The 27,034-nt window shown below is 28.8% G+C and overlaps 2 protein-coding genes and 1 pseudogene across 5 annotated transcripts; 1 reads left to right on the top strand and 2 right to left on the bottom strand.

Moving 5' to 3' along the window:
* Nucleotides 1–2,840: 2,840 nt before the first annotated feature.
* On the bottom strand, nt 2,841–9,434 carry LOC114384989 (cellulose synthase-like protein E1). Of its 3 annotated transcripts, XM_028344881.1 has the most exons (9): nt 9,101–9,434; nt 8,466–8,790; nt 7,884–8,024; nt 7,184–7,318; nt 6,397–6,609; nt 5,604–5,831; nt 5,128–5,475; nt 3,423–3,987; nt 2,841–3,055 (listed from the first exon to the last, which is right to left on the bottom strand). In XM_028344881.1, exons 1-8 carry the CDS (start codon nt 9,361–9,363, stop codon nt 3,433–3,435), a joined length of 2,208 nt encoding a protein of 735 aa, XP_028200682.1. In that variant the 5' UTR covers nt 9,364–9,434; the 3' UTR covers nt 2,841–3,055; nt 3,423–3,432. The 3 variants fall into 3 exon arrangements, with proteins under 3 accessions (XP_028200682.1, XP_028200681.1, XP_028200683.1); XM_028344880.1 differs by lacking the exon at nt 2,841–3,055 and having other exon boundaries at nt 3,279–3,987; XM_028344882.1 differs by lacking the exons at nt 2,841–3,055; nt 6,397–6,609 and having other exon boundaries at nt 3,279–3,987.
* A 1,134-nt stretch (nt 9,435–10,568) lies between these two features.
* LOC114383102 (cellulose synthase-like protein E6) lies at nt 10,569–19,161 on the bottom strand. Of its 2 annotated transcripts, XR_003660403.1 has the most exons (9): nt 18,832–19,161; nt 14,175–14,499; nt 13,188–13,328; nt 12,935–13,066; nt 12,224–12,436; nt 11,882–12,103; nt 11,462–11,809; nt 10,721–11,381; nt 10,569–10,683 (listed from the first exon to the last, which is right to left on the bottom strand). XR_003660403.1 is itself a non-coding variant. In XM_028342695.1 (8 exons), the coding sequence occupies exons 1-8, from the start codon at nt 19,110–19,112 to the stop codon at nt 10,833–10,835; spliced, it is 2,211 nt and encodes a 736-aa protein (XP_028198496.1). In that variant the 5' UTR covers nt 19,113–19,161; the 3' UTR covers nt 10,573–10,832. The 2 variants fall into 2 exon arrangements, 1 of the variants encoding a protein (XP_028198496.1); XM_028342695.1 differs by having other exon boundaries at nt 10,573–11,381.
* A 3,638-nt stretch (nt 19,162–22,799) lies between these two features.
* LOC114385194 lies at nt 22,800–26,568 on the top strand (annotated as a pseudogene).
* Nucleotides 26,569–27,034: the final 466 nt, after the last annotated feature.

The raw sequence follows: 27,034 nt of genomic DNA, 5'->3' as shown, positions 1-27,034 counted from the left end.
CGCCCTCTCTCTTTCTAAATTTTCTCCTTCTTTTCCTCACTCAATTTTTCCCCCGCCCGAAAATCTTCCAACATTGTATTCATGTCGGTATGCGTCATTTTTCTCCTACTATCTCAAATTTCTATGAATTACTTCTGATCATTTAATTTGTTCCCTATGACTGCTCATTCATGTTGCTTGTTCATTTCAATTTTGCTCCTTATATCCATGAATCATATTCCACAATAATTTTGTTTCATTCTACGGTCACACGTGTGTATAAACTTGTTTTCCATTTCTTGATTTTGGTAACATGATCTTATTTGAGGATAAACAAAGTATGTAACATATCAAGTTTATTCACATATAAGGCTTTTCAGTGTAATTATATTTTACACAAACAAATCTGAATAACCCTCAGGACACGGGTCGACCACTACCAAAGTTTGGTGAATGGGATGTGAATGATCCAGCTTCAGCTGAAGGTTACACGGTGATTTTCAACAAAGCTAGAAATGAGAAAAAGACAGGTGGCAAACCTGACTCACCTGCAAAGGTTAATAATCCTCGTACAAGACCTCCGTTAGATCCAAGCAAAACACAAAGTGTAAGATATTCTTGCATTATGATAATCAATTATAAATATATCGTTACAGGTCTATGTATTTGAGTGTGTGTGTGTGTTCGCGCATTCATATGTTTATTTTTCTTTTCTTGGTTTATAATGTATTTACGTTTCAAAAGAATTAAGAAACAGTAGAATGATTGTTTGAGCTAACTAAAATATATAAACGATGCTAACATTGTCTTTGACTAAAAAGTTAATTGGATCCAAAGACCCATGGCAACAGTAATTCAATTACAACCCTTATGTTGTAACCTAATATGATACTTTTATTGATCTCTTTATTGAGGATTAATTAGTATAGTCTGATTTTTGTATTTAATATGCATTCAATTAATATGTTTGTATCTAGATGATAGGATGTCTGCTAAAAGGTTCATTCAATATCTAGATGATTGGTATAGTTCATTCAACATGCATTCAAAAGGTTTGAGGAACCTTTATCTAGATGTCTGCCAGTGGTGAATGAACTATCTGATTTTTGTCTCTATAGTTAGTTGATCTAGCATAGGGATAATTTGTTGAGCCTATAATTAATAATTTGTTTGATATTCATATTATTTTTTTTGTATTTACATTTCCCCTCTCATGAATAACGTTCATTTGATTTTCAGAAAAAATGGTTTTGTTGCATACAAAGTCCTCCTGCGGAGTCATAGTCATGGTTGCTCGTGTAAAAGTTTCAACAGAAAACCATGTTTATAAGTAACTAGTTGCTTCAATTCCAACGATTTCTCAAGGATAGGCGTTGAGGGTAGTAGATGAATTATGTTCTAGTTTAGTTTATATGCTATAAAAGTGAGTTTGCAACATGGAGATGGAAGAGTAAAGAAAACAAACTTTTATCCAAATATATAAAAGTGGTTTATTGTTAGGGGGCAAAAGGTGCTCCCTTTTGGGCCTCGCATTTTGCTATCTGGTGTAGAGATTTGCTTGTTACACATTGTTTTTTTTTTTTCATAAACTATTTTAAATTTTGATTTTTAGTCACTCTTAAAATTTTGACATCCTATCTAATTTCAGACGACTAGTTTTAATTTATTTTTAAAAAAATTATCTATTTTTAGTCATTTGTTTATTTTTATTGCTTAAAATTGACCTGTGAAAATTAAGTTTTTTCCTTTTCTTCTCAATTTTAGATCCTCTCAAGGAATAGTTTTGAGCAATAAAAATAAATAAGAAATTAAAATGAACACATAATTTTTTAGGGACTAAAATTAGTTATATGAAATAAATTTGAAGAGATTAAAAATCAGAGTATAAAATAGTTTGAGTGACCCAATTAATCTTAAAAATTAATATAGTTCGGCACTTTTGTATTGTTATTCTTTCTTGAATAGTTTTTTTTTGTATCAAATTATAATATGAACAAGGTATTAAATATTAATTTTTTAATTTTTCACAAAATATTGATCTTGGAAATAAAATAATAAATTATAATAATTCAAAATTATCTAAAAACTAAAAATCTAATTATCTAAAATATATTTAATTTATAAAAATATACTAAATTTCATATATATACATGTACTTTTATATTATTTTTTTACATTATCAATCAATATAGATATAGATTAGGGGACCTTTGTTCAAGTATTTACTTGTTCGATTTAACCACTAGCTAGCATAACTTACATATAGATTATTAACGAAAAAACAAACAAAACGAACAATGTTGTAACATTTTAAAATTTTAATATAATATTTTTTATTGAAAGTTTCATAACAAAAAATTTAAAGGTTAAGTTATTAATATGATCTGTAGTAAAAAAATGTAAAATAAGAATTTACTTGAATAACCCATTAAGACTAGCCTACGGATTGGAGAGTTGAGGTAGATACATAAGCGCTTAAATTCAATTTTCATTAACTCCATTGTTTATAAAAAATAAATAAAAATTATTTGAATTATTAGTATTTTAAAAAAATCAAAACTGGAAATAACCAGACTCTAGAAAATTAAGTCAATAACTTACAAACTTAGGGGTGATTAAATGCTCCTAAACTAGCTTAAGATAAGTGAAATAAGATACGATAAACTTAACTTTAATTTGTTTCCTCCTTAGATTGAGAAAATGGTTAATATAATATTATATTTTGACAGAAATGTAGTCTTAGAATGTAGTCATAAAAAACTTTTCAGCAAAAGTTATCCATCTAAAAATTACTCAAAAGTCAAGCATACTTAATTATAAAATTTTTAAATAATGAACCATAAAAAATTACATGTATTATATTGATATATGTAATAGTAATCAATTCATTTAAGTCATGTTTAATCATATAGTCTTTAAATTCCACAACTTTTAGATTTCTCTGATTTCAATGTATATTCATTTTATCCATTTGTTCTTTTTGTTGATGATCCTTTTTGCTGAAAGCCCGTGAAGAATGACTCCTTGTCCATGGCCCATCCATTTTGTATTGGCAATCAAGTTGGCATGCAAATACCTTGTGTTACAAATGATATAGAAATAAGAGAAAATAAACTATGCATTAATAGGGCATGATAATTTTATGTATAATCTAATTATAAATCATAAATCATCATATATAATAAGTTTATTAATTTTTACATAATAACCTTAAAAGTCATACCAAAAGTAATTTTTGACTGGTTAACCGCATAAACTTTTTTATAGTGCATAGCCATTAAATAATAAAAATAAAAGCATTGAAAAACAATAAAAATTCCTTTCTTTTCCAACTAAAAACACCACAAGTACATTGTTTTTCATTTGAAAGCTAACATTCCACCAAAACAATACTACATTGTAATTGTAAAAAAATCCAATCAAAAGATAAAAGCAGAGACTACCTTAATATAGTTAATTCCATATTTTGAAGAAGATGCATGCACTTAAAGCCAGTGTAGTAGATTTAATAGTATGAGAGCTTGGCAATCTGCCCTTGTCCTTCCTTAAGAAAAGGCCTTGGTATATTGGGAAATTGATGAGAACCAAAAACCCACACAATAGAACTTGCAATGCCATTTTCTCACCAGTCAAAGCAACTTTGCAAAGGACTAACTCTTTTATAGTGGCTAGTAAGCAAAACAAATGGAGTAATGCAAGTGTTGCTAGTACAGTGAAAAATGGAGAAGAGGTTCCAAACTCCATGACCTCGTTCTTGTAACGTTGGGAAACATCATCATCTTCTACAATCTTAGTTGTGACAGCAAAGGATGAATATGAACGTCCAAAGAATTTCCAGACAATGTCTATTAAAGCAAAAAGGTAAGAACTTGTTCTTATGTACAACCACATCCTTAAGTCATTCCACCAACCCTTGATTGTGCCTCCAGAAATCAAACCCTCAATCAAAGTAGAAGAACTCTCCCCGAGTATTACATATGCGAAAGGTATGAACCATGGGCTAGACATCTGTTTAACCAACATATTAAGCACAAAATGTTACTTGCATTCTCAACACAAAAGATTCATTTACAGAAAAAAAAAAATATATATATATATATATACACACACATACATGCATGTGTCTAGGTATATTACGTAGTAAAACCTAATTATCAGAGGGTCATTCAAAGGTAACATATCAATGGTTTAGGGAAAGTTATTTAGTTCGTTGAAAAGTTTTTTTCATTTCGATTTCTTACTCATATCAATTATTAGAAAACAAGTCTCACAGAATTAAAAATAAACAAAATAATGTATAAGTAAAAGGACTATAATAAGCCTAAAGTATCAAAATATTTACAAATAAACAGACTACTTAAATTAAAAATCCATTAATCTATTGTCTCACATTTTTGAATAAGGACTAACACACAAATGATAATAAGGGAGATTTAAGGTTAACCTAATGGTTAAAAAAAACTTAAAAATGAAAGGAAAAGGGGGCGAGGAGAGAACGTTGATTCTAATACCTCACTGACATATTTTTAATAAAATTAATATTTGACGAAAAAAAATGATAATAAGATATAAAAGTCCATGTCAAAGGAAAAATTTGTAGTTTGAATAAAATAGAGAAATTGACAGGGAAAAAATATAATTAAAAGGTCAAATTAAAAAAAAAAAAAGACTCAAGTAAAGAAAAAGTTCAGAAAAAAATTAAGGCCTTTTAAAACTCGATTAATCGAAACGGCCTCTAAAAGTCCACTAATTCTTATCCATTTAAGTGGCAAAAAAAATGTTTTTTTTTTACATAAGATATGGTTTAACAATGAGTAAAATAAAATAATAGAAAAAGAACACTAAATTTAGAGTAAATAAAATAATAGAGATTTGGTTTAACATTAAATTTTTTTCTATTATTTTTTATTGGAATAAAAAAATAATTTTGAAATCAAATGATTAGTAAAAAATTTCTATGGAATTCTGAAAGATGTAAAATAAATATTTAATCGAATCACATCATTCTATTATATTTTGACAATTTCAAAATAATATAAATTTAGAGTAATTTATACTGTATATTTATATTTGATAAGGAGTTTGGGAGAGAATAAAATGTTGCAAATCTCTTATTCTCTTAGAAAAAGGGAGGCCATTAATTATTACCTTTGGAAACAAGGGAATGGCTTTAAGGAGATAAAGTGAAGGGATGAAGGAGTAATATAGTATTGGCAAACAAGTGGTTGCCGAATAGTTAAAGCGCCAATATCCCATTAGTAGGCCTAAATTGATCTTTCCTTCACCATACCATGTAGGACTATACTCAGTGAACAAAATTTGGAAGTCACCTTCACCCCACCTCTTTTGTTGAACTAGTGTGTGAAGCAAGTTAGTTGGAGCAATACCAAAAAAAGCCTTCCTTGGTGGGTTGTAGTATATTGATTTCCATCCTTGCGAATGTATCCACAACCCTGTTATCACGTCCTCCACAAGACATCCATATATTGCACCAATCTACAAAAAAAAAAATAAGTTATACACACTTAAAATTATTCATTGTACTTTAATGTATTAATATTATTATTGGCTTTTGGGAGTGTTTGTGATTTTGAAAAGAGAAAGATCAAAGAAGACAATTCAACCTCTTTTCCCCATAGAGTATTTTCCTCATAGGAGCAGCTTGCTAGTGCCTTCGATTCCACTTCTAGTTCATGCAAGTTTGCTTTAACCACCTCTTTCTCATTCTCATCATTCCACTCATTTTTGTATTGAGAATTGAACTTCTTCCCACATAAAGCGTCTCTTCTATGAAAGCAACAAGTTCCAATAAACAGAGGGCCACCATAACCATCCGCACCATGGAGCTCCACCTTCATATGCTCGTGATAAATGTAAACTAAAAAATTTTGTATTTACTTTCTAATAAATTAGTAAATTTTGTTTTAGGTCTGACTATTAATAAATGAAAAAAAATTAGGAAATAAATACAAAATTCATTAATTTATCATAAACTAAAAATAAGTATCAAGAACAAAGTAAAATTTTTATTTTATTAGACATTTAATGTAAAATAAAAAATTATTAAAAATAAATACAAAAACTAAATATTTATTAGGAATAAAATCATATTTAAGCATTTAAATAATTAGTGGCCATTATTAATAATAGCAATGTTAGTTAGGTCTAAAGTAAAGAAATCACAACGGATTTTTTTTTTGCACTAAAATTATGTACTTTTCAAAAAAGACACACAATCTTACAAATTATACTCAAAAGTCTATCTACAAATCAAATCGACAAGTATATATAATCTTAGCGTTATACTCCAAAGTCTATCTACAAATGAAATCAAATAGAAACAGGGGTAAGGCAAAAGAAAGAATTTAATCTTTCTGGATGAACATTATTCTAGTCCATCAATATTATCTAACTCACCTCCACAGTTGCTGATATAGCATTCCCATACAAATCATTCTTACTGAGGTTCTCAAAATTTTGAGGAAACTGCACAAAAGCAATTTCTTGGCCTTTCTCTTCATCCATGAAAAAACAAAGGGCATCTCTCACTGATTGTGAATGGTTTGAGTACATGTCACAATCTATGATTAGAATGATTTTTGCGTTGCTAATCCTTGAAGAGACTCTTAGCTACATTTAGGTCAATGAAAAGAATGTTATCTTTAATCCACATGGATTGGCAAATGATCCATAAAAAGTTACTCACACACATAATTACATAATTAGGCGGCATATATAGACACACTCATGCACATGGGTGTTTAATTAGATTGCTGATGATGTGTGTCAATGTAAATAATCTATAATCTATAACGCAAGATCGTAAGAATGATTCAACCCCTTACCACTCATATATAGACTCATATATACAGTGGTATTTTTTAATTTATGAACCTCCTTTTGTAAATAATAAATAATAAGCACCATGGTACTTGTTTGCTATTTTTTTTCCTTACAAGTCGTATGAAACTATATATGTTTTAACCCCAAGAGATTCATTGAGTAGATTAAGACACAGTTTTACATCTACCTAGTAGTAGGCTGAAACTTCTATTCGATCAATTTTTTAGGTGAAGTAAATGTAATTAAGTTCCTTATAAATACTTTTTAAGTTGAAAGATTTTTCTAACATGAATTGAGGTACTATTCTTCATCCTAAATTCTTTAATAAAAAATAGAGGCGGGTTTTAATTATATACACTACCAATGAATTTATAGCTCCAGCTTTGTAGTTGTGATGATATTGAGGTCTCTTCTCACGAGCCATATACACCAGAGTTGGCAAAACAAACCCATCTACATCCTTCGAATTGTGCGGGTTCCTTTCATGAAGTAGTATCTGGTAAAAAAATCAAGCCACAAGAGCAAACCATGCATCAAACTTATAGGACAACACACAACTCATGACCCGAATTGAGTTCAAAATTATTGACAAAAATGTGAACTTCATATGGTATAAATTTGAAAAACAAGGGCGAGCGCACCCTTTTGCGAGTAGTTTTGTTACTCATGAAGTTCAACTGAAGGTGATCAAGAGTGAAGAAGCAATAACTTGAGGAAGAAGAAAGCAGAAATTGAGAGAAAGTAATTAATGATCAATTGTATTATGATTTGTTAGTTACAGGAGAGTTATTACAAGCTTATATACAATGAGGCTATAAGCTGGACACTAACTAACTTTGTGTAGCTAACTAACTTCTCCCAAACTTAACTAAATAAAACTAAGTATGCTACGAGTTACTGCGCAGATTTTTTTTTCCTGTGAGAGTCACGACAACTTACATTCTTGTCTAAGGAACGACAATATCTTTTTAACAAAAGTTGTTTAACAATTTTATATATAACACATGTCGATATATATAATTCTCTCAAATATATACTTGTAGAAAATGTTGATAATTGACCTGAAGGATTGTATCGTGATCATGTCGAGAATAATACGAATCCCATTGAGAAAACCCATTATGCTTTGATCTTGCTTCGCTGGGTACTCCACCCAACTTGACTACATCTTCTATTCGTCTTTTCATATCTACGTATAGTTTCTACAACAAAATAAAAGCACACTGTTGTGAGAAGGAAATAGGCAACCTTCACAAAATAATTAGAGTATGCAAACCTTTTTATTTAATTTTTTTAAAATTTATCTCATGTCATATTCTTGTTATACAACTTTTTATTCTAAAAAAATGCAACTTAGATACTTAAATGGAACTTAATTACAAAAAAGTTGTGAATTAATGAGATTGTCATTTATAACAAAAATTATATAAGTCTAATTAACAAGGGCATCATTATAAATAAAAACCAAGGTCAACCACCTCCAAACAATTTGAAATTTTAAATAATTAGTTAATTTGTATAAAAGTCTTGATTAATTTAGTCAAACCTTATGTACATAACAATAGCAAGATTTAGATCAAATTTAGGGTTCTCCATTGGCAACAAGTGACATGAGCCTAAAAAAAAAAGTGATTACTCCGCACCTTGATGGCATCTAAGTCTTTGGCATGGTTATGGTCGTGTGAGTTTGTTGATACAAGGGTATTAAAATAAGCAGCAGGTGACCTCGGTTCCACCTTAAATCTCTTGCAGAATGGCACCCAATGCTTGGCAAAGGTAGAAGCCTCTAAAAGAGCATAAAAAGTTATGTCTGAGCCTGCATCATCCGAGAGATACACACTGAGCTTCTCTGCTGGATAGTCATAAGCCATCACAGATAACACTGTATTAATCACCATCATGGGTGGCTCAATGATTGGGTCTGCCGTGAACACAAACATGTCCACTCTCGGCAAGCTATTCTCATATCTGTCAAATTAAAACACACACATTATATAGGAAATGTACAATAATTCACACACAATACAATGTTCAACCAACTCAATTAAAGAGATTGTTTAGGTTAACAGGTCAAAATTGATTTATAAATACACCAATCCTAAGTAATTGGATTGGGTAGTAATATATAATTACTTCTAATTTCTAATTTTTCTAGATACTAAAACATACACACATATTTGTAACAAATAAAAATAAAATAAAAATTTTAATAATTTTTTTTAAAAAAAATGTTTTCTTAAACACGGGAACAAATTAAAGGTGTAGATCGAACTTGAACCTTTCAGAGAGTCTATTGATGAAGGTTTTTCTGAACAGCATGTTCCAGCGGAGGGCTTGACCAAAGAGCCAATAGAAACCGGACCAGAGTTCTGCAGCAAACAAACCAAGCCAAGCCCATTTGCCATATGCGGGTATGTGGCTCAATCTGTAAGCCCAGATGAAGCATATGGCCACAAACAAAGAGATTGCATAGATCCTTCGAATGTGCCTTCCTTTGTCTTTCCTAGTCTCAAACAGGGAATAGTCTTCACCACTCTCCATTACCTTCAAATTTTCTATCCTGTGTTCCTGTTGCACTTGCAGTCGAGTTAATTCTATTTCTTATATTTTAATTTTTTTCATTGGAGCAATTATGTTATTCATTGATATTTCTTATATTGTGTGATGGGTGTTGCATTGACAGTACAACCCTCCAAGCTAGGCTAAATGGGTGATCACGAATGCGCTGACTAACCCACTGACAGTACATATAGCCACGATACACAAAAACCACACACACACACACTATATATATATATATATATATATTGCCAAGAAAGAAAAAAGAATGCTAAAAATAAGCTAACTGCCTACCTCTATTTCTAAATTTAAAATATATTTAAATCTTTGCTACTTTTGTACCCTCCTTTTGCTATCAAAATTAATTATTTCATCAGCGATGTATGTTTGACTTTTTGACTAAATGAGTTCTTTTGAGAAGTACTTATATGATGGGGTGGTTTTAGAGGCCTATTTATCTGGTAGTGGAAGGCTCCATTCATGTCTCTCGATACTAAAATCTTTTACTTTTTACCTATGTTATATATATAATTAATATAAAAGATGTTTCATCATCAATCATCAGTTATATTTATAATCAATGTAAAAATTATTATTTTTATTAGTATAACTTTAATGTAAAAAAAAAAAAAAAAAAAGACTTCTTCTACCTGAATACATATATATAACTGATACAGAAATTACTTTCTTATTAACGCTTAGAGAATGAATGAATGTCTCAAACATGGAAATATTTCTTAAAAGAATCCGTTTGCATATTTCCTTTCTCCAAAATCCCCATTTTCGTCAAAAAGTCCGTATGTTTGATATAAAACTTATTATTATAATTAGTTTAGAACATGTTTTAAGTATATTTAATAATTTAAATATTAATTTTACGAACAAAATGAAACAAATGCTTATGTAACAAAAAATAATTGTCATTACCAAATATATAGTGCCTGGACGTTAATTTTAATTAGGTAAATCTTAAAATGTAGAAATTAAACATATTAGCATAAAAATATATAAAGAAGTGCATGTCTAATTAACCCAAATATATATTATCTAACACCTTTTTTTCGACTCATTTTTTTTATTAGTTGAAATTCCTAAAATCATACTAATTTGAAAATAATATCTTCTATACGAAGAAGCATGCATACATAATTCGTGGGTCTCATGAATTTCCCTAACAGAAGAGAGTATGTCAAATATATAATATTGAAATGTGCATTGCTAGTATTTCTTGTAAATCAAATATTGGGAATCTCAATGTCCGGTTTCCATGATCAAATAATAGTGGCTAGATGTATGTTTAGATACATGAAACCAAAGTACTCTAATAAAGATAATTAGCGCACATACTTAAAGCTTCAAGTCAATGAAGCCAAACTAGGAACTAAGAAAGATTCTTATCACTAGTGAGTATGAACCACACTTTCAGTATTGTACTTTGACATTTAGCTAGATTAGCAAATGAAAGGTGCTAGGAAACAGGCTAATGAAGCCAAGACAATGGACTTGAGCATAACTGAAGATGGTATGCAACCTTTATCACTACGAATGAAAAGTGCCTCATACACTGGTAAACTGATCATTACCACCAATGAACTCAGTGTAATCTGCATCATCAATTGGCTAGAGCTGAATTCCAAATCCATCATAATCCTCTTCATTCCCCAAAGGAGACCAAAAAGATTTAGCAATGCCACTGTAGCTAATATGGTTAACATGATTGAAGAGCCTCCAAATTCAATGACCTCTTGCTCATACCTCTTTTGGACATCCTTAGTAACCACTTTATCCGTGATGACAAATTTTGTCTGTGACAGTCCTAATTGCTTTTTCATGGTGTCAATGAAACCAAAGAGATACGAGGTGGTCCTATGGATGAATTTAATTCTTTGCAAGTTCCACCAACCCTTTGCCGTGGACCCACAAATCAAATACTCACACAAGCTAAAGCCATATGTAGCGAGAAATGCATATGCAAATGGAAGGACCCATATGCTTGAAAGCTGCAAAAACACGAATTAGAGGTAAATAAGTGCAAGAAAATTAAGGAATCAAATCAAGCTAATTAAACGCATGAGATAACCTGTGGGAACAGTGGAATGCCACGAAGTAGGCAAATAGGAGAAACAAAGACATAACAGAGAGTAGGCAGAGACATAGGAGCCCATAAAAGGTAATTGCAATATCCCATTTGTACACCAAAGTGTATCTTCCCATGCCCATAAATGAAAGGGCAATACTTGGAGAAGAAAACTTGGAACATGCCTTCTGACCACCTCATATGTTGAAGACATGCTACATCCAAGGTTGTTGGAGCTATGCCCACAAAAGCCTTCCTTTCTGGGTTGTAATAAATCGATTTCCAACCCCTGCATGAGATTACAAGGCCAGTAGCTATGTCTTCCACAGGAATACCATATACTAATCCCTTCTGCAAGATTCATAAATATTATTAACTATTGAAATTTCTGAGATAAATTAAAATCTACACATGAGCACAAACCTCTTTCCCCCATTGAGTTCCCTCCTCATAGGTGCAAGTGGCAAGAGCCTTCGATGCTTCATTCAATTCGTTAATTGTTCTATTATCATTTATTTTAGGCTTGATGTCCCATTTTGCTTTGTAATCTATCAAGTAAGCTCCTGATAGACTTTCTCTTCGATGAAAACACCCAGTTCCACAAAATAAGGCTGCTCCATATCCACATATGCCAGCTAGCTCAAACTTTATATTCACATATTAAGAAAATCAGACTCAATATACTGTTAGTCCATCCTTATGTGTGAGTTTATATATATGTATACTGTATAAACTATAAAGTAATTACATTATTTTATTACCTACCTTACTGCTCACAAGATAAGAATTTGCATAATGGTCATTCTTGGTGATGTTATTATAGCTCTGTGGAAATTGCACATAAGCTATATCGTGGCCTTTTGTTTCATCCAAGAAGAAGCATAGTATTTCTTGAATTGTATTTGCAGTATTGGGGTACATATCACAATCCAAGTTGAGAATGAAAGGGGCGTTGCTTATCTCGGATGACACTCTTATCTGCAGAATGAAACTCGTGATATGTGATACTAACACCAAATAATAATAGAGAATTTTCTTTCTTTTTTGTTTGTTGTTATTGGGAAAACATAGTCAAATACGTCTTTCAATGAACAATTTGAAAATATCATCATCAATGTACAAAAGACAAGTTGCTAAAGTGAGTGGAAAACATAATATATAATAAAAAAACTTAAAAAGGGTTTAATTTTCAAATTTTTTATCTTTAGCCTAACTATTTCAAAAAAAAAATTTAGCTTAACTACTATGGTTAGGGTAGTATCTAATTAAAGTATTAAGACACTTTAAGTAAGAAAAAATATTAGATAAAGAGTTAATTAACTTTTTTTCTTTTAATATTGTTAGCTTGCATTTGTAAATTGTTAGGTAAGATTTAATGCTTTTAAATTAAAACGAGATACAATTTTACAAGTAAAATATAAAATTATGAGTTTAACTAGCATACACTGTTGATGTAATGCTGTGAGTATTACTCACCAGTGCATTAACAGCTCCAGCTTTGAAGTGGTGAGGGTAGTTGGGTCTTTTTTCGCGTGCCATGTATACGACTCTTGGCAGTTGAAATCTGTCTTCATCTACAGCATTTGTGTCTCTTCCGTCAATTATAATCTAATAAAATGAAGAATAAAGATTATATTGAAAAATTAGTTATATAGAAAACTAAGATAGTAGGTTAATTCCAGCGTGAATTCTTACTCTCTTATTTTGTGAAAATTAAAAATGTCCATACCTTCACGATAGGTTGGTGATCCTGCTTCGTTGTTTTTGGATTCCATTCTGAGAATCCTTTGTGCTGATTCCTCACATTATCTGGAACCCTGCCCCTTGCTACAGCTGATTCAATCTCATTTTTCATGTCTTCGTATAATTTCTGACATATATGAAATGGCAAATGGGGAAATTTTTCATCAAAGAATGTAATCTCACTTTTCATGTCTTCGTATAAATGAGTAAGATTTACAGAATCAGGCAAAACAAATTAAAAAAAAAAATAAGATATGTATTTAACTTTTTATTTTAAAAACTGATTATATAGAAAACAAACAAATAACAAATAACATTCATATTTCTGTGACTTTGAATTTTCTGATTAACAAAAATTAATAATTAATATTTATTAATAAAAAATGTTTTTTTTTAATATTGTACATGTATTTTTCACATAAAAGACAATCTTATTTGAGTTAAAAATATTCACTAACCTAATTTTGGAATTTTGAATTCATATATAAAACTCAAATTTAACATTTTAGTTAAGAGAATTAGATATATCTACTTTTTTATAGATCACATAATAAATTTTCTCTCCGTATATTTGACGCAATTACATGCATACCTAAAACACAAATTCAAGACAACTTGATTATGCTAAAACAAGTAATTTCAGTTTGTCTACGCGCTTAGTGTACCTATATATCTATTACCTAAACCAATTAATTAACTAATTGTTACCTTTCAAATGTTAAATATGCATTCATTAATTTATTTAATACTTATTTTTTTTTCTAATTAATGCATTTCTTTCCGTATAACAAACCTTTGAACTAAAAACACTCAATTGTTCAACTCCAAGAATTTTCATGTAATCACAAGCACACCTTGCCCGAACAATATTAGTAACATCAGATTACGCCATACGTGCATTTGAAGATAGCATTATATGGACATATATAACCATTGATAATTCAACGTAAAAAAAAAAGAAGAAGTCAGTTACCTTGATAAATAACCATGCTTGGCCATACTCAGTGCTATTATTGCTAGAATGAGGGGCAGCGAAGAAAGCCTCTGGTGACATAGGTTCAACATTGAATCTTCTACAGAAAGGTAACCAATGTTTGGAGAAAATGGAGGCCTTTAAGAGAGCATAGAATGTTAGCTCTGAGCCTCCATCGTCAGAGAGATACACACTCAATTTATTCGCAGGATAATTGTATGCCATTGCTGATAACACCGTGTTAATCGTCATGCATGGAGGCTCAAGTATGGGGTCAGCCGTGCACACAAAAATGTCCACTGCTGGTAAATTCTCCTCGTCATATCTGTAAAGATATGCCAATGCAAAAAATATTCATCATATTTTTACTATTTTACGTATAACAATTACTTGAAAAAATAAAATTTAATAAGGCACACTCAAAGATCCAACATACATTGAGCTCTAATTCAAGTTTGGAACAACTCTACTTAACTTTGTCTTATTATATATAACTGACATCATGTAAATTAAAGAAAAATATCAAGTTTGAAACACATCAATTATATATCCAAAACTTTATTTCTAAAGTTTGTGAGGGTTTTTTAATCAGAGTTCGTAAGTATTGGAACTCTATTAGTTGCTAAAGAGCGTTAGAGAGCATGCAATAGAGATTTTGACATTTCCACCTTCACCACTAATTTCAATAATGGTATGGATGATACTATGATGTGACATATTTTCTATATTCCTATTGAAGATTTTTATAAGATATTTTATAATTTTTAAGTAATACTTTTTTTTTCTACGATTACTCTTATTAAATACTTTAAGTATTTGTATCTTTTATTGATAATGATATATATTATTTTTAAATTTATTTAAATATTACTCATAATAAGTTAATAATTATATGTGATTATGTTAAAAATATCTTATAAAAAAGATTATACAATGATTTAGTGAGCTGAATGTGAAAATAACTGAATAATAGATTATATATTTAAAAATGACTAAAATTAGTCAAATAAGATAAAAATTAAAAACAGGAGTAGAATTGAAAGTTTGAGCTTTATAAGACTAAAATTAAAACTAAAATTTTGTAGAAATTAAAATCAAAATTTAAATTTTTTCTAAAGATGAAAAATATTCTAATAAAATATCAAAACAACACTTGTCACATAAAATAACCATGTTGGTATCACGTGGCTATCCTATAGATGCAGTGCCATACGTCATCACATTAATTGCCATGTGATTTCGTATCATACAATTTGTTAAATAAATATGAACATCACATGACTATTAGATCACACAAGGTGTCAATATATACGATAGTGATATATAACTATTAAACATACTGACACGTAACACACTTCTCATTTATCAACAAAACTGAAAATGTTTTAAAAAAAATTAAAGAAGAGACTAGCTAAAAATAAAAGAAAATTTTATATAAACCAAAACTATAATTTAAAATTTTATAAAGAAAAACAAAAAACATGTTTAATCTTATAACTAGGGATATAAGTAACCTACGTTGAATTGAATTTTATCAATTTTTCAATTCAATTAAATTAATTAGGTTTGATTAGATTGGATTTATCTTTTTTTGAACTCAATTCAATGATTAAAAAATTATCATATTTAAAAAAAATCAAACCCAAAAATAATAAGAAAATGTTTTAATAAAATAGTAAAGATATTTTTAAAAATCAATATCAAAAAATATTATACTACTCATACGATAAACAGTAAAAAATGTATAATCACAATATTATTTATAAAATAATGTATTATCTTAAAACAAACAAAAAAATTATAAAATAATATATTAACTTAAAATAAATAATAAAATGTGTTAAATTTAAAATTTGTATATTAATAATTTAATTATATATGAATTAAATCGAATTTTGATATGATTCAAAATTCAAAACTTATCATTTAATTCAATTTTAATTGGATTTAATAAATTAAAATAAATACAATCCAATAGCTCAATTTAAGTTACTACAAGGATGAAACCTAATATATACAAGGATGAAACGTAACATTCGGCGAAGCACACATGGGTCATACCCTCCTATATACAAAAGCTGAAACCTAACAAGGATAAGTACGTCATCATTCGTCAATTTATTGTCGGTCACACTATACTCGAATAATATAATTTTTTATGTATAAATAAATATAAGCAGCAGATATGGATTACTATTCTAGATATAAAGAGACCGGAAAGAATCACATTATTTCAACGTACAAAATTAATAATATACATAATTATACGTATACACTTATCTTAAAAATATATTCTAAATTCATTCACTTTATGTTCACAAAATATTTATGAAATGGAATATAGGACCACTGCGGGGAATGAAACAGTATAAAAAGTTGACTGGCAATGCAATGTTTACTTTTCTTTATAAAGAAAAGTCAGCAAAAGCATAATATATATCAGGTACCGGTATTACTGAAAGTGACAGAATACATAACGAGCAGGCCTCCAAAGTGCAAACAAAGCAACAGGTTAAAACTTTCTCTAAATTTATATATAAGTAAAAATAATTAATTTTATATTATTTAATTTTTTTAATCACAAATAAAAAATAAGATTATTTTTAAAATATACTTCATTAAAATTTATTATCATAAATTAAAAGGATTTATTAAAAATATAATTATAATTAAATAAATAATATTTTAAGAATAATAATTTTAAATATAACAAAATTAGTTAAATTTATTTATATTTAAGTTCAATATACAAAATTATTCATTTGCTTATATGAGTCTAAAGGGAGTAACCATTAGAATCTCTGGTTAACTAGTGTTCTTAAATTATTAGTTAAAAAATTAAAAAAAAAATATTTATAATAGAGATCATAAAATAACATAAAATATGTTACCTGCATAGCGATTTTGTATATTTCAATAAAATAAATTTCCTTCTAATTTCTTAATAATGTCCAAAGAGAATTGGTCACAATTTACCTAACTATTAATACTGAACCCAATGTTTAGTCTTTAGGTCTTTAATTTATTTGGTAATTGGTTTACCATAGTACTCAGTTAGACTTTTGGCTTGTTGATGGGATTTATTTAAATTAACGATGGATGTCTTGAAAAGTCGAAAGAGTGTAAAGTAGTAGTATTGAGCGTGATTCCATTAGCCTTTTTTTGTAGTGGCTCTTAATGGGATTTAGTCGAATTAATGAGCATATTTAATTCAACGGTCCATGTTTCTTTCACTTTTTTTGTTAAATGAATTTAAAATTAAGAAAATAGACTTATACAATATAATTGAGAATGAAATACTTCCGGTTATTGTTAAGAATGAAAGATTTTTAGGTTCCGTTCATTTGTAGAAAAAGAAGGTTAAAAAAATAATAAATAATAAAATAATGTAAAACTTATATTTGTATACTATTTTAATTTATTTTTTTTATGAATTCATTTTTATTCTATTTCTTTTCACTCCATCTAATGAAACAACATTATTAAGAGAGGAGGGAGAAAAACAATCATTGTAGTCACACAGTGTGGTGATTGCATCTTGCAAGGTTTCAGTTTGATCGTCATTCTCAAAGGATAATATATATATATTCATCTTTTTCCAACTTATTTTATATATACTTCTTATTATATTAGTTGTCACGATTTTTATTTTATTTTTTCTCTCTTTCATTTTCCCTAGACTATTCCACCTTCTATAATTGTACATGTCTTGGTATACTTTGGGGCTAATTGTCCCCCCAAATCTTTAATTATTTTTTTCAGTTAAATTATTCATCTTATCCTCATAATTTTATGATTTGTATTTTTTAGTTTTTATAATTTGAAAGTGATTTTTTAATTCTTATAATTTATATTTTAATTTTTTTTAGTTCATATAATTTAAAAGTAATATTTTTAGTCTTTATAATTTGTATTTTAATTATATTTTAATTGATATAATTTAAAAGTGATATTTTTAGTTCTTATAATTTGTATTTTAATTATCTTTTAATTCTTACAACAAAAAATACAAAAATGATTAGTTATAAATTATCAATTATTTGTTTATTACAAATTATCTTGTGATAAATTAGTTATGAATTACTTGCTAATATTTTATAATTAGTTATAATTGATAATATTACTCATATTTTGATGATAAGATCTAAAAAGAAATTAAAATATAAAATATAAGGACTAAAAAAAACTACTTTAAAATTAAAAAAATAAAATATAAATTATAAAGATTAAAAAAATCAATTTTAAACCTAAGAACTAAAAGAGAACTAAAAGAGAATTAAGATGAGAATTATATGAATGAAAAAAATACTTTAAAATTATAAAAACTAAAAGATATTAAATTATAAGGATCAAATGAGTAATTAATTATTTTTTTAATATACTTCATACAGTTATTATAATTAACCGTGTAAATTCTTTTACACCACCCGTCCAAGTTATTTAAACTTTATAAATATTGCTCATAGAAAGTAATTTTTTTTATTCGTCCAATTTTAAGGTGTACGAGTAGAAATGAAGAAAGTGAGAGAAATGAAGAAATGAGAGAACTAATGTAAGAAAAAAAGAAAGCAAAAAAGCGGTATACGTATGTGTATGTTTAATATTTTGCCCTGGAAATGAAAAAGTAAAAGGGCGGAGAGGATGAAGAGAAAGTAACCTTTGTGAGAGTGTGTGTTTGAAAGGCGTTTGCTGAAGGATTCTCCAACGAACAGATTGAGTGATGATCCAGTACAATCCAAAACATAACTCTGACACCATAACACTAATCCAAGCCCACTTCCCACTTTTAACTGTGGGGATGTTTCCCACTCTGTACATCCAAATTAAACATATTGCGCCAAATATTGTTGATGCAAATACCTTGTAAACTCCTCTGAATCTTGCTTCTTTTGTCTCGAACAAACCAACATCAACATGCCCACCTTCTTCCTCTCCCATTCTCTCTCCTACCAGGTTCTGTGTTTCTCACACAAGATACTGATGCTCTATGGTATTTATTTCTATGGCCGACCAAATAAGAAAAATATTAAAATAAATAGTTATTATGTCATTATTTTGTGTGATAAAGAAATAGTAGAGATTTTATTCAAATATATATGATAGACGGTAATTAAAGTTTTCCTCTGCACATTTAACCCAAAAAATGTTAATTAGAACTCGAACTCAAAATTGTTCTATGGAACTCGATAGCAAGGTTTCCAAATATAATTGTTCATAAGAAAATAATATTCTTCACGTATTCTTAACATCTTATACACAGGCCAGATATTATTTTTAATAAAATTTCAATTAAATATGTTTCCACAAAATGGGCAAAACGTGGTGGAGAATTCGAAAGTACTAAATTCAACTCATTAAGATGTAATATATAAACTTTCATAAAAAAATTCTTTAAATTCAACTTATCGTTAATAGTGTCTTTAATTGATTGGTTGTAATACTACTAGAATATTTTTTTTTACTAAGAATAATGTTTTTTATTCATCACACATTGGTACATACATTAAGATGTGCTACCACTATATCACCTGAAGTTTTAACTGTAATTAAGTCTTTATCGAAACTTATTTTCTTAATCGGTCAAAAACTTGAAATTTATATTATAAAAATATTTTAAATATCATTGAAGAACTTAAAAACTCTAATTATGATCATTACCAAATTAAATAAAAAAGGCAACATTCATGTGTGATACATATTCAAATAATGCTACTCATATGTACTCACATTAAATAGTACTACTCTATTTTCTAAGAAAATATTTTTTTATATCTAACAAATATAAATAAAAAATATCTAATGTTTAATAGGTATGCGTACGTACCCAGTAATATATATTAAACTAGTTTATAAAATTTTCAAGTAAATCTAAATAAAATTTAGTTAATATTATTTTATCACACTATTTTATTTTCACGTGTAATCTGTTATAAAATATAAGTAAATATCTACTTACTAGATAAAACACTAAAAAATATCTAATATATGTGAAATGTAACATAGATGATCAAAATGATAATATCCAATGATTCAATTATTAGATTAGTTAATTTTGTATTCTACAAAAAATTATTATAAGCATAATATAAGTATATATACAAGTTTAATTGCTAATATTAATTTATAATGTCTCTTTCTCTATATATAGAGGGATCAGATTGACGTAAGTGTCGATCTTAAACTACGTAGCAGTTTGTATTTTAAATAAAGTCAATAGCAGTCGCAGATTATGATTTGGTCATTGATTCATAGTGCTTTGAATCTTCTGTAAATCAAGAAAATGAAGAAAAAAACATACGGAAAATGACATTTTATCTATTATATATGTTTGTGAATGTAACCTTTTTCCTATTAAAAACAGACTCACTTCACATTTATCATTTTAAATTGAAATTGGTCAAGTCAATAGTATGAACAATTCAAAAACTTACTGAAATATAAAAGAAAAAAAAAAACTATGTTGACGATGTAAGTTTACATTCTCTTATAACTTTATTAACTCTCGAAATAATTATATTAAAAGTCATATAATCATAATTTTTTATTAAATAATAATATAAATTTTTTATATAAACTGCAAGACACAATGTAATATTTTTTATTTTTTATTTTTATATAAACTTTTATATTAATACAAATATACAATAATAGCGTGTAGAAGAATGAATTTACCGCTTACGTATTCCTCTCCTCTCACTTATACTTTGTTTAGTTTCGGAGTTGAAAAAATGAAAAAAAAATAGGGAAAATTGTGTAGTTTGAATAGATAAATAAGAAAGAAAAGAGTAAAGAAATTTCTCTCCGCTTGTTTGGATGGGAAGAAAAAATGAGAAAAAAAATATATGAAAAATATTTTTATGCTATTGGATAAATGACATTTTTAACAAATTTATTTGTTATTTTTATAAAAAATAAAAATAAAAAAATGCGTGAGGCTTTGTGTACAGGCGATGCAACCCTTCAGTTTTCGGCATTTTTGTTTTGTTATAGCACGTGCATGTAAGAGGGAGGGAATCTTGTTTTTTCTTCTTGTCTCATTCCTTGCATTGCATTTGCATATTGCCTTCAAAATTTGGATTGATTATGGGTATGCAAGGTAAAACTATATGAAAAGTTAACAGTTAAAAAATTAATTTATTAAATTATAAATATTTATTAAACTAACGGCTAAAGTAGTAAGAAATATAAAATGACAGAAAATAATAAAATTATAATTTATTTAAAAAGAATAATTAGAAAATTAAATAAATCTAATGAGGATAAAAATTAAAAAAATATAAAAATTAAAAATTAATATTTTAAAAAATATTAACTTCATAAAATGTTTATGCTGGAATGCAGGGAAGGGATCTGATGTAACCAGTATGCTCTTTCACTTTTCCTTGGTATTGAACGTGAGAGAAAAAAATATTATTTCTCGTTCAATCGAACTCGACGTTTAAACAAATACAGTTTAATGTATGGACTCAATTTCTTTTCTTTTTTGTTTTTCTTTCTCTTTACCTGCCCATTTCCCTCTTACACACATGCATTGAGGAGGATAGTTTCGAAAAGAGTTTTAGTTGAAATAACTAATAACTAAGGTAGTTGTTATTGATTTTTATAATTCCTCAAAATTCCAATATTACTTTTTTTTAGGAAAAAAAAAAACACAACAGAATCATGATTCGTAATGTAAGGAAGGTCAAAACATGACATGACCATGAAAGTGTGATTCTATTGTATTATGAAATCATACTTTCGTTTAGTATTTTTTGAAGAGAAAAAGTATCCAACGAAAATGTGAAATTTCATACAACGTAATCATAATTCTTTTGTACAAAAGGTTTTATTGCAAAATAGAATCATAATTCCGTTACGCGACGAGTTATTGTTATATAACGGAATCATGACTCAATTGTGCATCAATAATAAAAAAATAATGAAATTGTGATTTCGTTATGTGAAATTTCACAACAAAAGTATAATTTGTTTGACCATGAAAAAAAAAAAACACTTGGCAGCATGAGTGCAAGGTGGGGTTAGGAAGGGTGGGGTGGGGTGAGGTGGAAAAGGATAATTTGATAATTGTCTTTGATTTAATATGGTCAAGAACAATTTTGTTGGGGCTAGTAATAACACCTACTAACTTTAGACTTGACACAAAGGTAGTATTCTCTTAAAGCCCAAAGGTTGTAGGTGAAATTAATAATAAAAATATAAATTTAGTAATATGATAATACTAATGATGATGAAGTGTGATTCATTGGAGCCTTTATCATAAAATTAAATAAAATAGAAAATGTTAAAAAATACATAATGAAATATGTCACCTGAATTCGATTAAGAAAAACTACGAATTTTCGTCATAAAAATCTAGGCTTATTTTTTCTGTTGTGCATTTTGAATGTCCAGCAACATCCATCCCATTTGTAGCTATGTTTGGATGTTTTAATTTGATTGGATGCTTTATTAAGAACTGAGTTGTCTTGTGTTTTTGTGGCATTTACAATGAGAATCGCAATTGCCTTTCCTAGCTAGTCATACTCTAATTGTTTTTTCTTTTTTCTTTTGCCATCTGCTCTGTATCTATCAGACTAAGTTATTTTGGGTTTCATTCAGTAAAGAAGATAATTGTATAAAAACATGAGAGTAAGTATCAAATTTGATTCGAACGCCCAATTAGTAATCCAAGAAATGTCAAGTGTTGGACTCTACAAGTTGACTCGAAAGTTTCACTTACTATTTAACATGCATTCTTGTAAAGCGCACCACAAAACTGATATTTGTTTATGACATCCTTCTGTCAGATTTGGTCCCCTGTGTGGTTAATTACTAGCTCTTTTTAATTGGAAACCTAATTCCCTGCTGGGTACTAGTTTCACTAGTATATATGAATATATATTGTTAAGTAAAAAAAATTGTTTTTTATTTTATTATCATATTTATTATTTTATTAAATTGTTAATTTGATAATTTTTTATTTAAAGTTAGAGACTTATTATCATGATAGAGATTATAATAATGAGAAACAAATTCTTTAGAATTTTAATTTAAATGGTTCTTGATCGTAAAATTATTATGAGTAGGTCATCAATAATCCGGATATATCAATACATATATAATAATTTTTATTGGATAAAGATTAATAAATCTCATTTATTGAATTGTGTATATAAATGATGTATATGTGGATGACATCATTGAATTTACTGAATTGAGAATTCCTAATAGTTAATATTATCTTGATATGTCAATAGGAAGTTCTCAAGAATAAATATAATAATTTTCATTAGCATGAGATTATTATAGTAATTTAGTTATTTTTTATATTTTAATTTCAAACATTTAATGCCCTAAGACACTAGTTGAATGAATATTGAATATGATTAAATATTTGTAGAGTTAATAATGAATCAAGAAGAAATTCATCGTAATGAGGTGATGAGTTTGAACTCCAAAGAAATTGCAAAAGAAGAAAAGAGTTTCTTAAATCATTCATTAAATAACATAATGTGTTAATTTATTAGTTTAATAGTAATACTATACTCTAGAGTTAACCTTGAACGATAAAATATGTAACTCATGTTACTCGGACATTAAGGAGTATTACTAAACCCTACCTTAAGTAGTAAATTAATTATGATTAATTACTATGGGTTTAATTTTGAATCTATTGAGTCACACAAACGAGTGTTTCAATCTTTATAAAAGAAAATAATTTATTTGATAATTAAATTAGAGAATTTAATTTAATCAAATAAATATTTTAGTGGAATATTATTATATTTTTTTCTATTTATTATTATTATTATTATTATTATTATTATTATTATTATTATTATTATTATATATTTTTGAATACAAAATAAATCATAATTTTAAGCTTGAAGCGTTGGAAACACTTTTATCTAACAATTATTTGATCTTACAACAATTTCAGTTATCTATACGTCTGGATATGCTTTTCATTTAATCCCAATATATGACATTTCAGATCTCTATATATATATATAAAGTCCACAATAATATGGAGTCTGCATGATATAAATATCTAGTTAACTAGCAGCTATGATGAATTTTTTAGGGTATATATGAGATTTAAGATCAATCTCAAAACCCGTTAATCAGACTTCAATTAACTTAGAGCTAGTGTGGGAAATTTAATTAATTACAAGAGGCATGATCTCTTGCTTATAGAGCAGACTGGTAGAAAGGAGAAGTAAATCACAGAGGTGGAGATAGTATTATCTTGTAGTTTCTTATATGCTTAATGTTAACCCAGTTGGAAACTAATGTAGTACTTAGCTTTTTTTTTATTTTTTTATTGAAGAATCATCTTGGTTGCATTATATGACACTGATCATTTACAATTAATCATCATTAATTACTCACTCGTTTACTGGTACCATACCCTAATCAATTAATAAAGAAATATTGATCATGATCTATGCAGCGAGCGCGCGACAGCGTAGCTTACTTGATTCAGTTGACAATTATAATTAGGTGTAGAGGTTACTATGAATCTAAATTTGTGTTTGCACCACGTGTTCTGATGGAAAAAGTTGAGTGGGTGAAATGTAAAAAAAATTGGAAACTTTTATTCTTATTAGTTCAAATTCTTCTATATTATTATAATTATGACTTCAAAATTTGAGAATTTGTTCAACACAATCCAGTATCATGCTTTGATTCAGTAGCCAATGACATGTCCTTGTTAACATGTATCATATTCATGAATGACATGCTCTCATTTACCACAAAAGTGAAAATTGTTTCTATGGTTTGTTATTTCATTAGAATGTTTGGGCAAAGGAGAGACAACTTCACTTAGCCCAGAAAGACCTGAAAAAATTAAAGGAACAACTAAAGAATGCAGAAACTACCAAGGCTCAAGTCCTGGTGGAGCTTGAAAAGGCTAAAAGAGTGGTTGAGGATCTCTCACAAAAGCTTAAAGTTCTCGGTGAATCCAGAGAATCAGCTATTCAGGCAACAGAAGCTTCAAAAAATCAAGCAAAACAGCTTAAAGAAGAAAAATGTGGTGATCCTGGTGGAACCAATGGTGCTTGGAAAGAAGAGTTAGAAACTGCCGTTAATAATTATGCTTCTGTCATTACAGAACTTGATGTTGCAAAGAAAGAACTGAGTAAAATTCGTCAGGGGTATGATTTATCCTCGGAAGCAAGAGTTTCTGCTCTCAAGCAAGCAGCAGAAGCTGAAGATGCAATGAAGGCAAACACCAAAAGAGCATGTGAGCTATCTAAAGAAATTTTGGCTGTACAGGAATCAGTTGAGAAGACGAATGCTGAATTTGTCCAAGCACATCAACTGCAAGAAGAGACATTAGCCAAGCAAAAAGTTCTAAGACAATCATATGAAGCCATCCTTGAAGAATCAAAAAAGAAGTTGCTTGATTTAAAGAAGGAATTCAATCCAGAGCTTACCAAAAATCTTGAAGTGCAGCCATCCTTAGATGCATGGTGGAAGCTCTTAGGATGGAGCTGGAGAATGTAAAAAGAGAGCACTCTGAATTGAAGGAGAAAGAATCTAAAACTGAATCTGTTGTTGAGAATCAGAGGGTAGAGCTCCGGAAAAGCAAGTCTGAACTCGAAGCTAGAGTTGCATCAGAGGAAATGATCTTGACATTAAAACAGTTGTTGTCTGAAACTGAAAATGCAAAAAGGGAAACAGAAGATATGAAGAGTGAGGCAGCAGAATTGAAGATGGAAGATGCAGTCACTAAACTTGTGTTAGAAGATGCAGAAACAAAGCTTAAAGGAGTGTTGGAAGAAGTGGAAGCTGCTAAAGCAGCAGAGGCAAGTGCTCTTGATCAGATTAAGGTTTTATCTATGAGGACTAGTCCTTCTCATTCATCAACTTCTGAACCTGGTGCAAGAATTACAATCTCACGAGAGGAGTTTGAAACCTTAGTTAAAAAGGTTGAGGAGTCTGATAAATTAGCAGACATAAAAGTGGCTGCTGCCACAGCACAGGTTGAAGTTGCAAAGGCTAGTGAAAATGAATTTCTAAAAAGGTTAGAGGAAACTCAAAAGGAAATTGAGGATATGAAGACTGAAACACAAGCAGCGTTGTAAAGGGCTGAAGCAGCAAAGAGGACGGTGGAGGGTGAGCTCAGAAAGTGGCGCGAACAAGAGCAGAAGAAAGCAGCAGAAGCTGCATCTCGAATATTGGCTGAAACACTGATGTCCCCAGAACTATCTCCTCAGCACTATAGGATTCAAATGCAGACAAGGTGGAGATGAAGAAGTTAGAAAAAGGGAAGGTGTCAGTTTCAGAGAAAGTTCTCTTGCCTAATATCAGTGGCATCTTTCACAGGAAAAGGAACCATGTTGGGGGAGGTTCTTCTTCTTAGCTTCCCAGGAAGAATCCTGTATGTAATGTCTCTTTCGCCTAATTACAGTTTTGTGCGGCTCATGAATGTGAGAGATACACACTGGTTTTTGTGAAAGTTGAGACCAATGCGATCTGATTTTTGTCAACATAGCATGAGGGACAAGAATTTTGATCAGATTTTTGTCAATAGTTTGGTCACAAGTATTTTATTAATGAAACTTTAGTATATTATTGTATATTGCTACTTCATGTGGTAGTATGATAAACTATTTTATGACAATCACTATAATGATGATAATAATAACTATTAAAAAAAAATCATACCTTAATCTATTTGTCCATTCTTCTCAATTATTTGATGCTCTTTATAAAATGCTAATAAAACAATTGTTATTACCCTTTTTACATTGCTTATTAGTGAATAAATTTCATGAATACATGCATTGCTTATTTGATGCTTTATGAAATGCTAATAAAAATGCACGGTTAGGATTTCTCTTCTTGACAAACTGTGTATTACTGAGGCA

The sequence above is a fragment of the Glycine soja genome, chromosome 14 (genome assembly GCF_004193775.1).
Source record: "Glycine soja cultivar W05 chromosome 14, ASM419377v2, whole genome shotgun sequence".
NCBI lineage: Eukaryota > Viridiplantae > Streptophyta > Magnoliopsida > Fabales > Fabaceae > Glycine > Glycine soja.
The sequence above is the reverse complement of the archived record's forward strand: the minus strand, read 5'-3'. Positions and strand labels throughout refer to the sequence as shown.